The sequence below is a fragment of the Musa acuminata genome, chromosome BXJ1-1 (assembly GCF_036884655.1).
Source record: "Musa acuminata AAA Group cultivar baxijiao chromosome BXJ1-1, Cavendish_Baxijiao_AAA, whole genome shotgun sequence".
NCBI lineage: Eukaryota > Viridiplantae > Streptophyta > Magnoliopsida > Zingiberales > Musaceae > Musa > Musa acuminata.
Window position 1 is genome coordinate 6,008,519 of NC_088327.1, and position 13,812 is coordinate 6,022,330.

At 42.6% G+C, this 13,812-nt stretch overlaps 2 protein-coding genes across 5 annotated transcripts; one reads left to right on the forward strand and one right to left on the reverse strand.

The window, feature by feature from the left end:
* Window positions 1-852: 852 nt before the first annotated feature.
* On the reverse strand, window positions 853-5,155 carry LOC135630991 (small ribosomal subunit protein bS6c alpha-like). Its single transcript, XM_065138356.1, has 2 exons — window positions 4,751-5,155; window positions 853-1,282 (listed from the first exon to the last, which is right to left on the reverse strand). The coding sequence occupies exons 1-2, from the start codon at window positions 5,120-5,122 to the stop codon at window positions 1,043-1,045; spliced, it is 612 nt and encodes a 203-aa protein (XP_064994428.1). The 5' UTR covers window positions 5,123-5,155; the 3' UTR covers window positions 853-1,042.
* Window positions 5,156-9,056: 3,901 nt separating this feature from the next.
* Window positions 9,057-13,615, forward strand: LOC103985850 (transcription factor MTB2). Of its 4 annotated transcripts, XM_065138173.1 has the most exons (3): window positions 9,057-11,359; window positions 11,460-11,549; window positions 11,752-13,615. In XM_065138173.1, the coding sequence occupies exon 1, from the start codon at window positions 9,428-9,430 to the stop codon at window positions 11,270-11,272; it is 1,845 nt and encodes a 614-aa protein (XP_064994245.1). In that variant the 5' UTR covers window positions 9,057-9,427; the 3' UTR covers window positions 11,273-11,359; window positions 11,460-11,549; window positions 11,752-13,615. The 4 variants fall into 4 exon arrangements, with proteins under 4 accessions (XP_064994245.1, XP_064994298.1, XP_064994357.1 ...); XM_065138226.1 differs by lacking the exon at window positions 11,460-11,549; XM_065138285.1 differs by lacking the exon at window positions 11,752-13,615 and having other exon boundaries at window positions 11,525-11,745.
* The last annotated feature ends 197 nt before the right edge of the window (window positions 13,616-13,812 follow it).

The window sequence follows — 13,812 nt, forward strand, 5'->3', positions numbered from 1 at the left end:
CCATCTCGTGATCTTTCCGGTCCACATTTGCATTTACGGTGATCATGTGGTGCTTCGATAGCAGTAGCAGCAGCCCTTCCTTTGCACCATTATGGTGATCGTGTGTGTGGTGGTGCTTCGATAGCAACATCAAGCCTTTGCGCTCATGGTGGAAGGCTTCAGCCTATTCCGTGCTGCTGCTGTTGTGAGCATTTCGAAGTCTGCCTCCCATCATGTAACATGTTGGATTCTCATCCTCTTCCCAATCGGTAGTTTTGACTCTACCTGTAATTTGAAAGGCATAACTACTAATCATGTTACAAGATGGTGGAAAACAAGTGATGATATCAAATTTTAACATCAATTTGATTCAAACTCATTGCATTTTTCTTGAGTCATCAGCCAGAGAGGGATCATTTACGAAGATGAAAAATATCTGCAGCTCATGTCCCACTGTCCCTTTTCTAGCTTTGGTTTGTTTGAGCACAAAAGACGTTCATGTCTCGATAAAACCTTCCCATATCAAAGCTAATATATATCCATAGACATTTAAAACTCTAAATGTTTGTTTAGTAAGTTATGAATAGAAACATACCTAAAATGACCATTTTATATAACATTATTTTTATACAATGTTTGTTGAAAAAATATTCTCTTTAAATAATCTACCGATGCCCAATAAGCATTGAACATAACATGTCTCACAAACTTTTTTGTCATTTCCGAAGTTGACATAACATGCCCAATAAGCGTTAAACGAATTTTGTATGTCAAGTACCGATTGATAAAAAATGATAACCGTATCAACAAGAAAGAAGGCTCGATCCCAGTTTTTTATATGTTGTTGGTGGATTGAATAAGCCAAGAAACCAATTAACACCAAGGCCAAGAAACGAGCTACATGTTGGGAAGAGATCGCTAAAGCAAAGGCACAGTTGGAAAATCATAAGGGACAATCTCACAAAACAGAAGAAGAATTCATCAACCAATTCCTATGTTAACAAGGTGATCAGTGTCAAGGATGATAAGCATGTCATACGACAAAGCCTGATGAGATGAGATTCTAATACTTCCGCTTACGTATCTTAAAGCTCGCTGACCTGATAACATCATCGTCCGTCTTGAGCCTCGACTCGAGAAGAGCCATGGATTCAGGTTTGGTGAAATAGGTGAAGAGAAGGTATATGCCATCCAAGTATGTGTTGCTCTCCCCTGCCTTGTTCTTTTTCTTTATGCTGTATGCGAGTGGGATCACTCCTCGGTTAAACACTTCCACATACAACCCACCACCTGCGACGAGCAACTGCAGCATGTACCATGATAGAAATTAGCTTAATAACAAAGATCATGTGATGCTAATAGAAAAATCACATGGTTTCGTCATGTTATCATAACTTAGGCAAGCATGCAATGAAGATGACTATCATTTAATAAAAAAAATCCAATTTCAACAGAGACAACCTGAACTTCTCTTAAAACAGGGTTTTATTGAACTCCTCCCTCGAACGTATTTGCAGTTATGTCTAACCAAATAGTCACAGATCAACACACACCAAGACCAGCAATACAAAACAAGTGAGATGCGCGACATGAGTGCAGAATCAACCACAAAATGTTTTCTTGAATAATAAAGGACTGATACGATACATGCAGATGACGCAGAGTGGTTGAGACTCCTGGTTTGTTCTTGTTATAAATAGGACCAAGTAGCAAGAAGATGAAATGATGATAATTAGAACCAAGTAACATTAGAAAAGCTTTATACCTCCGGTCAGCACATAAAAGAAATAAAATCAGTTATAAATATGATCAGCTGGTAGGATTAGTGATCTTGTTTACAGTCAAGGATGAAAAATAGGCAGCAGGTGTACCCATAGGCGAAGCAATTGATCTTGTTTAGCATGTCAACCATAAAAAAATTCTGAATTGGATGGATTCCATTATATTGTTTCACTGTTTTGGACTGTTCCAGAAAACTATTATTTTACCAATAGAACACTTTTGAAAACAAGAAACTCACTTTTATACATGAGCTTAAATGTGAGAAAAAACAGTGTGTGGTGAAATGTAGTCTGTGTAGCTTCCACCACCTTCCAGAAAGGCTTTGTAATGCTGGCAAATGAATAATAATATTTTCATTTCGTAGGTCTTTTCTCAAGGTTTATTTATACAAGAAAAACAATGTGTATCTGAGAAATATATACGGAAAGTTATCTTGAAAAGAAAAGAAGGACAAAGCAGGTCCTACAGTGAAAGGAAAAACACCTTTTTGGAAACTAATTCTATTGTCTGCTGCTTCTCCTTCCCGAAATATTTTACTGAACAAACAAGTAATTAGGATCCATAACATAAAGACATGACAGAGATGAAATATACCAGAGAAATGTGCCTTTCTGTTACTTGAGCTTAAAAAGAACAAGAAAAACCCCAAAGAATAGTTAAGCATGTTTTTTTGTCTATCTTAGCATAAACACCATGTTCACACCTAGGCAAATTTTTTGTAACAATGAACTCGAGGATTCTCAATGTGCTCCAAATGTAGATTTCAAAGGATGGCAGCTAAAATGACAATTTACATGAAAGGGAATGCATTTTATTCAACAACTTATTTTCTCTGATTCTGCAATTGGATATTGGGAGGATCTTTAAAAATGAGTATGCCAAGATGATTAGTTCCTGTGTTTTACCTTATTAAGATCATAGATCGATTTCACACTAAAGTGAAATGTGATGGTCTAGCAAAGGGCACTTTCCTAGAGACACTTATGGCTAAAATGATTTTCCTTAATATGTGACAGCACAACCTTTTGTTATAGGACAATAACATGAAGAGTTAAAAGTGATAATGTTTTCTTGATTCCTTAGAACTATCAATGGTTATGAAGGCCAAGAAGAAGGATCTGGAAAAGTATAATCATATGGGTAGTGAAGTTACCAACATGTTGGATATGTTTTACATAAGACCACACACTGGATTGTGAACTGATGTGCACCAAGAAAGCCTATGCTTCCAACAGTCAAATCCACCTTTCATGTGTATGATTTCGTATTATATAGCATCTATACATAACACATCCAGAGCTAACCTATCTGCTCAGTGCAAAATAGATCGACAGGATCTTTCCACGTGCTCACTTTAGCTTTCATGTGATCAATTATGCACACAATTATTTAATTTTCTAAAAGTAGATAAGAAGGCAGATGCTTTAGCAGGGCTCAGCTGAGCTTAATTCTCAAGGGATGTCAACATTTTGTATCTTGTTTAACATATAGCACAAAGCATTTGATAAGTAGTCATTCTCTATTACAACTACAAGGGTTTTTAATACCGTTCTGTACCGCCCGATACGCTAGCTGATCGGCACACGGACCGCCCGCTACCAGGCAGTATCAGCCTGGCTGCGGTGAGGCAAGACGAGGAAGAAGAGGGCGTTCGAAGAAGAGGGAGAAGTGTCGAGAAAGAGTATCGCGAAGTCACCGATGCACCGTCATCAGCGTCTCGATGAACCTGAGCTTATCGAACCTCGGCACGAACTCGTCTTCCACGCCCTTTCTCGATCCCGATCTAACGTCGGGGAAGCGGGAGAGCTAAAGTTGGACAACGGGGCCGATGTCCCTAAACAAGTCTCTGATCTACTGCTCAGTGGCTGAGTAGGGCATCCAGCTCACCACCACCTTGTTGGGATCATACGACTCACCGCCGCCCGGCACCGCCTCCTCGTCCACCTGTTCTTCGGCATCTCACTACAACTGGTTTTCTTCTCATCCTTGTTCAGTGTCCTCCACGGGCGTGACCACTAGCTGCCCCCACTTATCCTTCTTCTTCTTCTTCTTCTTCTTCTTCTTGTTTCTTCGCTTCTTCGCTGCAGCGCCCACTGCCATCGTTCCCTCAATGCCGCAGCTCTTCGCTCCCTCTTCTACAACTATTGATAGGGTTTGGCCCAATTTATAAAGGCCAGCACAAAGCACACAAATGTGGCCTTAATGGAAATTTTATATTGCTGCGGTTTTTATATTTAATATAGCTTGGTACTAAAATTAATTTTTATAATTTTTTTAAGCGTACCGCTCAGTATGCCGTATCATATCATACCGAACAAAACTTGGTACACTAGTACACCGGTACTGTACCATACAATATGGTACGGTATGGTACAACTACAATTTCCATCAAAAGCATATTCTCCTTATGCTTTCTGCATTTAGTCTCTGTTCATAACTTTAGTTGCCTCCCTGCAAATTCAATCCACTCTAAGAACAATTAGAATCAACCAAATATTATGGTTGAATAGTATTTGTTAAAGACCTCAAACCTTGGTCCTCTATCTAGCTTTTCAAAAATTGCCAACATAGCTATACTACCATACCAACAACTTTTTCCATGGAAACACATTTTCCTCGTGCTTTATGCACTTAGTCACTGTTCATTACTTTTTCATTAGTCTAATGTACTTCCTGCAAATGCAATCCACTATACGAACAATTAAAATCAACCAAAACTTACTGTTAAATGATATCTTCCTAAAAAGCAAAACTCAAATGTTGGCACATCTAGCGAGCTTGTCGAAGATTGTCAATCTAAAACTTTGAAATTTCTTCGTTCAAGTTCTGGTGTTAACATAAATTAGCATTTTACTCTATTCCACTTTATCAACGGCAAATGATGACAGAATACAAATCAAAAGGAAATCGTATCAATTAATAAAGAATAATTAGCATTTCCACGAATTCGAGAACGAAAAGGAAAAAAAGGGAAGAAAAGAATGATCACCTCTTCGTATCGTTGAATAAGGGCAAGGCGTTCGTCCTCGGTCATGTCGGGGCGCAGCACGGCCATGGTCTCATACCGGCGAAGACCCGGAGGGCATTGCGGCTCCTCCTTGTCCCCAAGAGGAGCAGCGGCGGAGAACGCCGAGGGGCCACCACCCTCCTCATCCCCTCCTCCCTCGAAAAAAGAACCCAAGAAATCCAGCGTCAGCGCTCGAATCGAGAGCGTCCGCCGGGAGATCCAGGCCCTGGGAGATGGCTGGAAGGATCGGCATGCGGAGATCGCAACGGAGGAGAGGAACCCTAGAGAAGGAAGAGGAGGACGGAGTTTAGCCGGCGATGGAGAGAGCGCGAGAGACGAGGCTAAAGAAGCCATGGGAGTGGAAGAAGCGGAGCGGACGAGAGAGAGGAGGCAGTAGCTTAACACCGAAGTCTTTGATGGGCCTAATCGTTCTCTAAAATGCTGATCCGGCCCAAATGTGGATTGGGTTTCACTCTCCTGAACCGGATTATGGATCCAAATTAGTGTTGGGTCATTAAGATTGGATTCAAGTGTTTAACGTTAGTGATTAAAGGACAAACTCTTTTTCTTTCTTTTTCTTCATTATCATACAACTAAATAGCATTTGACAAAGATGAGATAAGCTTCGAAGACCATAGAATTATGTCATGTTTTGATTAGGTTGTATGACATTATTGCGATACCGAGATGATAAAGGAAATATTTGTCTCAATCATGTGATCTAACATGTGGTAGCTCGATCACCATTAGAAAAGGGATAGGGATTAGTTATTGAGCTATGTCGACATCAATCCAAATAAAATATCAAAAGAATATTTTGCTCGTATCATATAATATTTTTTCTATTTAAATCCATTGGGTCAGTTAATGTTTACATCAACCTTTACTTTCTATAGCTAATTACATATTATTTTTTATATTTAGACTCTATTAGTATTACGATTTATTTATCTAAAAAATTTACATATAATTCTGAAAATGAAACAAATGATCTAATTTGTCATAACATCATCAACTGTATTGATGGAAAACATAACATTTTTTTATCCATCACTTTTGTATTGATCGATGTCACATGTTATATTTTTCATAAATATAACTGATAATATTATGATAAATAAAATTATTTATTTTACTTTCAGAACTATACGAATTATAATATAATTATATCAAATATAAGAACCACAACGATTTAAATATACGAAGTAATATGTAATTAGTCCAAATTTCTATTCTGAACTAAGTAAAGCGTCAAAATGATCGTATCGAAAACCCCACCTAACCTCGGTTTTCATACATTGATCACCGACGATCACCCTAAACAGTTTTCATATTTGAGACTCTCTTTGACCCCATCAGATTTTTTGACGTATGTAAATATGAACTGAGTCGGACTGATCTTGTCGTGATTGACATCCACCATATCACCACGGCAACAAAAGTCGACCACAGTGGCGGCGACTTGGACTTCCATGTCTGTCAACTTTTTCTTCCACCTCTTGTATTTTTTGCCGAAGGATTGAATCTCGTTAACACAACGAAATAATTAGCTCGTCTCTCTAGAGATAGACAGCGGTGCATCTCCTTTTCTGATTCACGCTTTGTTCCCCGCAATGGAACAGCTTCGTGACTCATACAACTAAAGCCATCAAAGGCGAGGGAGGACTAATTCTACACTCACTCCATTTTTCGTGTGTGAATCGATCCACATCTGCAATCAATAATTTCACATCACCTTCCTTCATTCTTCCAGCCTCGTGTCTTCTTTAACTTGCTTGCCATCTTCCATCCTTTTGTTTTATCTGAAGCATTCCGGATGACAAGGATGTTTCCTATGCTCTTTTTCCTTCTTCTTCTTCTTCTTCTTCTTCTTCTTCTTCTCCTCCTCGTCACCCAGGAAGCAATCAACGCATAACATATAAGAAGAAACATAATCAGCTGGTTTCCACCATCACGATGTTGAACCTGAAAAGATTACGACCTCAAATGCTCTCTCGTGAATCACGTTTGTTCTTCCCTTTGAAACGTGTGTAACCTTGGGGAACTCTGCAAGCTTCATGGATGGTGTGTATCTTATCTCTCCTTTTATCTTGCACAAGCCACAAGATAACTCAAACATCAACAGGCTAAAGCTTTTGCCTTGGTTTGGATTCGGTTCATTCTGTCAGTAACAAGATAATGATCAACATACTACATACTAGAAGACCTTACTTAATAGCAGAAGCTGTGCTCGGTCTCTTACTCCTCTTGTTGACGCTTTCAACTTGTGTTAATCTTCTCAACAACGTTGCACACATGGCATGGCATGGCGCTCAAAGTCAATGCCAAGTCTAAAAAGTAAGAGATGCTAATATCCTGTGGTTGAAAAACTTGAAAGACATCTTCCAAGTGAATAATTATTTTCTGACTTGTCATTTTCCTTGAGATCTCTTAGATTGTGGTTTGACAAATGTTTCCTCTTACTTACTATATTCCATCATTTATCTGATTTTTTATGTTTTATTTTTTCATTATCTTTTCTCTAGCAAATCTTGCTAGATTTTCTTTCATTAATAATCTTTATTTGCCATATTTTCAAAACCCTCAATCTATATATGTCAACTAGTTTGATAAAGATTTAATTAAATCTCATCTTTATTAGACCAGCTCATGAGGTAGGAAGCTTTTTTCTTTGAATTATAGAAGATAGGTTAATTGAAAGGAGTTGCTTCATAAAACCCTATTTCAACTCCTGATTTGTTTTCGATCGATTACGACCATTCTGCAGTATTGCATGTTGCATTTGACTTGCACCTAAAATATTCTGACAACAATTTAAGTCTTAAATGACTGCTTACCAATCTGAATGCATCTAAAACGTCTCTGATTCTTTTTCTGTCCAATAAAAACACAATATATAGAATAGGTCAACTCAAGAATCTTTTAAGGTATTGACTCCAGATGGAAAGAAACATTATGTGGTTTCCTACGTGCCACCATGCGACACACCACATATGTCGCGTTAAACTCATGTTTCCGGTCAACTCAGCGTTGCATTGACATTGAAGCATTCCAAACATCAAGCGACGGCACGGATCACGATGCAAATCTCCGCCTTGATTGATTTCACTCTTTCTGCCAAGAAATTTAATATTGGAGCACGAAAATTATTTATAGGATTGATTAAGAATATATTTATATATATATATCCCCCGATCCTATTTGGATGCTGGTACCCATGTTCATAATCACAAAATAATTAGATCATGGAATGCATCGATTGAAATAGAATAGATTCCAGTATCCTTCCATCAACATTACTCTGCCTAACTGGTAAGTATAACGTGAAGAATTAATGCCTGTTTTGAAACTTGCCGATGATTCATTGTTGCCTAACTGATATATATATATATATATATATATATATATATATATATATATATATCAATGCCGACGGAACGGAGACGGAGAGGTGATGAGTACGTGACTTGCCATCCACTCCAACGCCGCCTACGGTCAACCGGGATGACGCTTGCGTTACGCCTGTCGTCACGTGGCCCCCTAACCCTCTCACGTGTCTCTGATGACTGCGATAGATTGGACGGTCCAGATACAGCTTCGCCTCGGCGGGCTGTGGCTCTACGAGGTGGGAGCACAGATTTCACGTGAAAGAAGGCAAAGCATCTCGTGATTCGTGCCGCCGATGATTCCGCCGTCCGATCTATAGTACAAAAAAACAACGCAGAATTAGTGGGAGGCCAGTGGTGGGATGTACCCATTCTGTGCACCAGCCGTGGCCACGGGTCCCACCAGACGACCCGTGATACTTGCGGGTGCCGGACGGGTAGGACGACGGCCTCAGACGAATAACTTGTTTCACGTGGTCAAGGGAGAGGAAAAGATGAACACGACATCGCTTTCACCGTACAAAACGGTGCAGAGTGATCGGTTCCACGTATGCGTAGATGGATGTGTGTTCAGAGACGGATGTGTTGACGCCAACATCTGTTGAAGAAGGACGAGTCCTTGGCTTACCTCACCCGGCAAAATTGGCATGTGATTCCAAGTTGAGCTGGCTTATTAGATCGGCTCCATTAGAATGCACCAAACCAACACATGTCGTCTAGTCTTCCTGCCCACCTTGATGTCGACCGCAGGTCCTTCTGTTTAGTTTCTACCCCCACCACGTGACTCATCTGTCGGTCCACGCTCCACTGGACCCAACTCTTTCCTTGTAACGATCATTCTCTAGCCGGTGAGTTGGCTTCGGCTCGGCGCGGCTCGGCTTCGGTGATCCACGTTTATATAACCTCTGGGGGACAAACTTGCATCACGAATCGCAAGGTAACTGGCTTCACCACGTGTACTTTAACGAGTCCGCCCCCTGGGGGGTCCCTGTATTCGCCTTCCGAAGAGGGTAGGGCTCGTTTCCCCATCACTTCTACCTCTTTCCTCTCTCCCCATCTTCGTCGTGACTCCACTTGCAGGCTCCCCTCTTTTGCTTTCGGTGATTGGAATCGGAGAGTTGCGGGATGAATCCCTTGTTGGTAGTTGTGTTCGCACGATCTCAATTGCGGTGTTGAGGACGAGGCCTGGATGAGGAATGGTGCATGAGATCTTGCGAGATTTCTGAATCCGTGGGAGTGGGCGCGAGTTGAGTCGCAGGGGTTTGGCACGGGGATGGGCTCGTTTTGGTCCGACGAGGACCGGCAGGTGGCGGTGGCTGTGCTTGGCCACCAGGCCTTCGACTACCTCAACGCTCTGCATACGTCCTTGTCCGATGGCCACCTCACCGCCGTTGGGGGCGGGGACGCCGACCTCCAGACGAAGCTCCAGGACCTCGTCGAGGGCACTTCCTCATCCTGCTCTTCCGTCTCCGCCTGGGCCTACGCCATCTTCTGGCAGATCTCCCGGTCCGGGTCCGGTGACCTTGTCCTCTGCTGGGGCGATGGCCACTGCCGCGAACTCAGTGACGGAGAGGAGGAGGGCGGCATCCAGCGCCTCCCCCTCGACGGCGCCAACCAGAAGATGCGGAAGCGGGTGCTCGAGAAGCTCCACACGTTCGCCGGCGGCTCCGCCGACGAGAACTATGCGCTCCGGCTCGACCGCATCACCGACGCGGAGATGTACTTCCTGGCGTCCATGTACTTCTCGTTCCCCAAAGGGGAGGATGCCCCGGGGAAGGCGCTTGCGTCGGGAAAGCACATATGGATCTCGGAGGCGGGGCTGAACTCGCCGGTGTGCTCCAGTTACTGCGTCCGGACGTTTCTTGCGAGGTCGGCGGGGTTCCGGACGATCCTCTTCGTGCCGTTCGACACCGGAGTGCTTGAACTGGGTTCGATGGATCCGGTGCCGGAGAGCTTCGAAGCGCTGCACACGATTAGGTCGGTGTTCGGTCAAGGCCGTAATAAGGCGGCGGCGGCGCTGGCGGCCGGGGAGAAGATAGGTGAGAACCACGGCGCTGTTTCGGCTTCCCGTTTCGGGGTCGGCGGCCACGTCGCGGAGTATCCAAAGATCTTTGGGAGGGACTTGCGCCTTGGGCACGCTCAGCTCAACGAGAGGGCCAGGGCTTTGATCGTGAAGCCGGAACAGAGGCCATCGGAGTTGATCACGAAGCATGGAGATCACCATCAAAATATCCCGCCCACCAATGGTGCGACGGTGCTCCAATGGAATCAGAGTCGCATCGCGACCTCTCACCAGCAGAAGGTTGGCAATGGCGCACCACCACATGGTCGGCATATTAGCGGGGTTGTCGGTCAAGACCTCCTCCGGAAGAACCAATCCCAGCCTCAGAAGCCGCCGCCGCCTGCGCCGCAACCGCGTCGCCAGCAACCGATGCCGCATCCGCTGCCACAGTCGGGGCAAATCGATTTCAGCACAGGGGAAGCTAATTCTGCTTCTGTTGGCGTCTCGGTCGGTCGTTTGGGAGCGGTGGACACGGAGCTCTCGGATGTCGAAGCCCCATGCAAAGAGGATAAACCAAGCACGATGGAGGAGCGGAAGCCAAGGAAGAGGGGCCGGAAGCCCGCAAACGGCCGGGAAGAGCCTCTCAACCATGTGGAAGCCGAGCGCCAGAGGAGGGAGAAGCTCAACCAGAGGTTCTACGCCCTACGCTCGGTGGTGCCCAATATCTCCAAGATGGACAAGGCCTCCCTGCTCGGCGATGCCATATCCTACATCACCGAGCTCCAGAACAAGCTCAAGGAGATGGAGGCGGAGAGGGAGATGTGGGGCGACCCGTCATTCATGGACCGCAAGCGCCGGGCTTACATGCATCCTGAGATCGATGTCGAGGCAGCACAGGACGAGGTTATCGTTCGCATGAGCTGCCCGCACGACGTGCACCCCGTCTCCAAAGTCATCCAAGCTCTCAAGGACCTGCAGATCGATGTGGTGGACTCGAAGGTTGCTGCAAACAGCGACAGTGTCCTGCACACGTTTGTAGTGAAATCGCCGGGCGCAGAGCAGCCCACCAAGGAGAAGCTAATTGCCGCTCTTACGCAGGAGTTGAACGCCACATAACCGCCGACAGCCACAGTGGAAGACGTTACAGCAATGGAACATTGTGGATGTTTATACTTGTACCAGTATTCAACAAAGCTATAATCTGTAAGCGCACTCACCATATTTGCCAAGAGTTGCATAAGCTAGTAATCAAGCATAGCCATCTTTAACTTGCATTCATCGATCTCTTCTTTTCCTCCCCCAGTCATAGTCAGTCAGATCACATCTTCGATTGCTTGACTCCTTATGTTCTCTAGCCGCCGCTTGCAGCAGTTCTAAAGAGGAGTTGAACTTGGTATCCTCCATGACCTTTCTATGTCTGCGGAAGAGCAGCTCCGGAGTAAAATTTTATTGACCTATATGGATACACTCCTCTACTTGTTGTGGCCTCGGTCTTCTTCTTGGCTGTTGCAAATCGAGCTTTTTAGGATTCTAAATTCTCTATCCAAGTTCATTTAATTTTCGAATTACACTGAATTATTTTCTGATGCCTGCAGCAGCCTTCTTGGAGTAGGTGTTTGATTTACTGCAAGATAGATGGATGGCATAGAGCTTCACACTTTTGGTTGAAACTTTGTTCCATCATCTATCTATGCAAAACCCTGATGTCAAATTGGCATTCTATTCCTGTGACTTTATATTTTATGCCAAGGGATCTAGCTGCAATGCTGATGGAAAAGGAGTGCCCAAGTATCTTATCAAGAAAAAGCAGTGGATAATATAGGCCTGTTAAATTTCTGCATGGTGTCCATGGTTGTGGCCTTCTTTTCAGAGGTAACTTCTGGTGCTAGATGACGATTCTTGAGAAAGAGAATATATTCACTTGGTATTGCTGGATATGTTGGTGACACTCGACCACTTTAGAACAATTAAAAAAAGGTAACACAAGCTTTTGTTTCAGGTTCAGAATCATTAAAAAAGAAAACACCTGGCTAATCTTTGACGTTGCAGGTTTTCTGAGCTGAATATGATGCTACCATCTCATTAGAAGGCTGGTTATTGATTCCATTTGAGAACAAAATTTCCTCTGTTCTGGAAATTTATATTTTATGTTTTCTACTGAAGCCATATGCACTAATTCCTTGTTTTTTTTTGCTTCACAATGGATTTTTTCATGTGATTCAGAACTTTGATGCTGTTTTTAGTGGATAGCTTTTGGTGGCTGATCCTCATCTATGTTGTTAAAAGGCAGCTGCCCATGTTTTTCTTGTGTCACAGCATCACTTGCTTTTTGTTGAGGTTTTGTTTGTTGTGAATTGGGTTTGGCTGTGATCATGACATTGGACCAATGCTTGCACTGCTTGAAGTCATATGTGGCTTCCTTTTGATGTCAGATTAAGTTGAGGATTTGCACCAATGACACTTCAGATGCAAAAATATCTTTTAGTCATCATGAACTTGTGGAATTCATTCAATATGCATTATTTTTTCTGGATTCCATTTCAATTGATATGTTTGGCATGTGACAATAGAACAGGACATGCTTCTTGGTGGCCCACTGTGTTTTCATCATGTTGACTGTGTGGATGAGCCTGGGCCTCCCAGCCAAGCTTCTAATACAATATAAGAAGCACATGGTTCCTGTTTCTTTGCCATTCCAGGAGTGCTGCTGTTTCAGGGCAACAAGAAGCTGTGGGTATGAGATCATTTACTTGGCTCATCTTTTCCTTCACATGCAAATAGAAATAATAATCTTTTATGGTCTCCAAACATATATGTGAGCTAACATAGAACTGATGGGATAGCAGAACTTTGGCATAATTGGGTACTCGATTTGCAAGAAAGAGAAACCCTTTAACATGAAAGAAGGATGAAGAGGGTACTCCCAGTTTGGTGGTATAGCTGTATATTTGGGTCACTTCTTATAGATCAAGTATCTGAATTCTCATTGTGACATGTTGTGCTTTCATTGTCCTTTTCCCTTTCTCAGATCGAGTTTGCTGCATCTGTGTGGTCCTTCAAAATCATAAATGTATCTTCTAATGCTTTGATAGGTTTGCGGTTGATCGATGACCCACGTTTCCTATATTGAAACGACAAGAACAGACACTACGCTTGATCTTTTCATCCCCAAGGCTTTTTGACATCATCAGCATCTCTGAATCGGACAGTACAGACCTCTGTGGTGAATGCAAATAAGCCGAAAGGCAGGTATTATTAAGCATGGAATGAATCAGAAGAATTAAATGGAGATGATGAATATTAGATGAACATATGAATTATCCTTTCATGATTTTTGTACTTGATTTTCTCAATTTTAGTTTCTCATGTATGTATACTCATATTGGTGTAGTCTATCGGTCGATTATCGACACATTGAAATTTTAATCAACATTAACAGTGTTGAAAATTATTACGACTCTTCCTACTTATCTCTTTTCATTTGAATTTAATGAATGAGAAATAATATGCTTTGTTAAATTAAAAGGAATATTTGAGGCTACTAAATATTTATTTTTTTTCACTCACTGTAACCATGATTAGTAGTGGTTAAGTTTGGTCCGTTGGCTCGATGATAACATACGTATAAATGATTAAAATATTTTAATAAATATATA

What these genes read in the sequence shown, in the direction of transcription:
- LOC135630991 (XM_065138356.1), bottom strand. Translation starts at nt 5,122, where the DNA reads ATGGCTTCTTTAGCCTCGTCTCTCGCGCTCTCTCCATCGCCGGCTAAA. An exon ending in TTATTCAACGATACGAAGAG is followed by an intron (nt 1,283 to 4,750) that starts GTGATCATTCTT and finishes TACATGCTGCAG; the next exon opens with TTGCTCGTCGCAGGTGGTGG.
- LOC103985850 (XM_065138173.1), top strand. Translation starts at nt 9,428, where the DNA reads ATGGGCTCGTTTTGGTCCGACGAGGACCGGCAGGTGGCGGTGGCTGTG.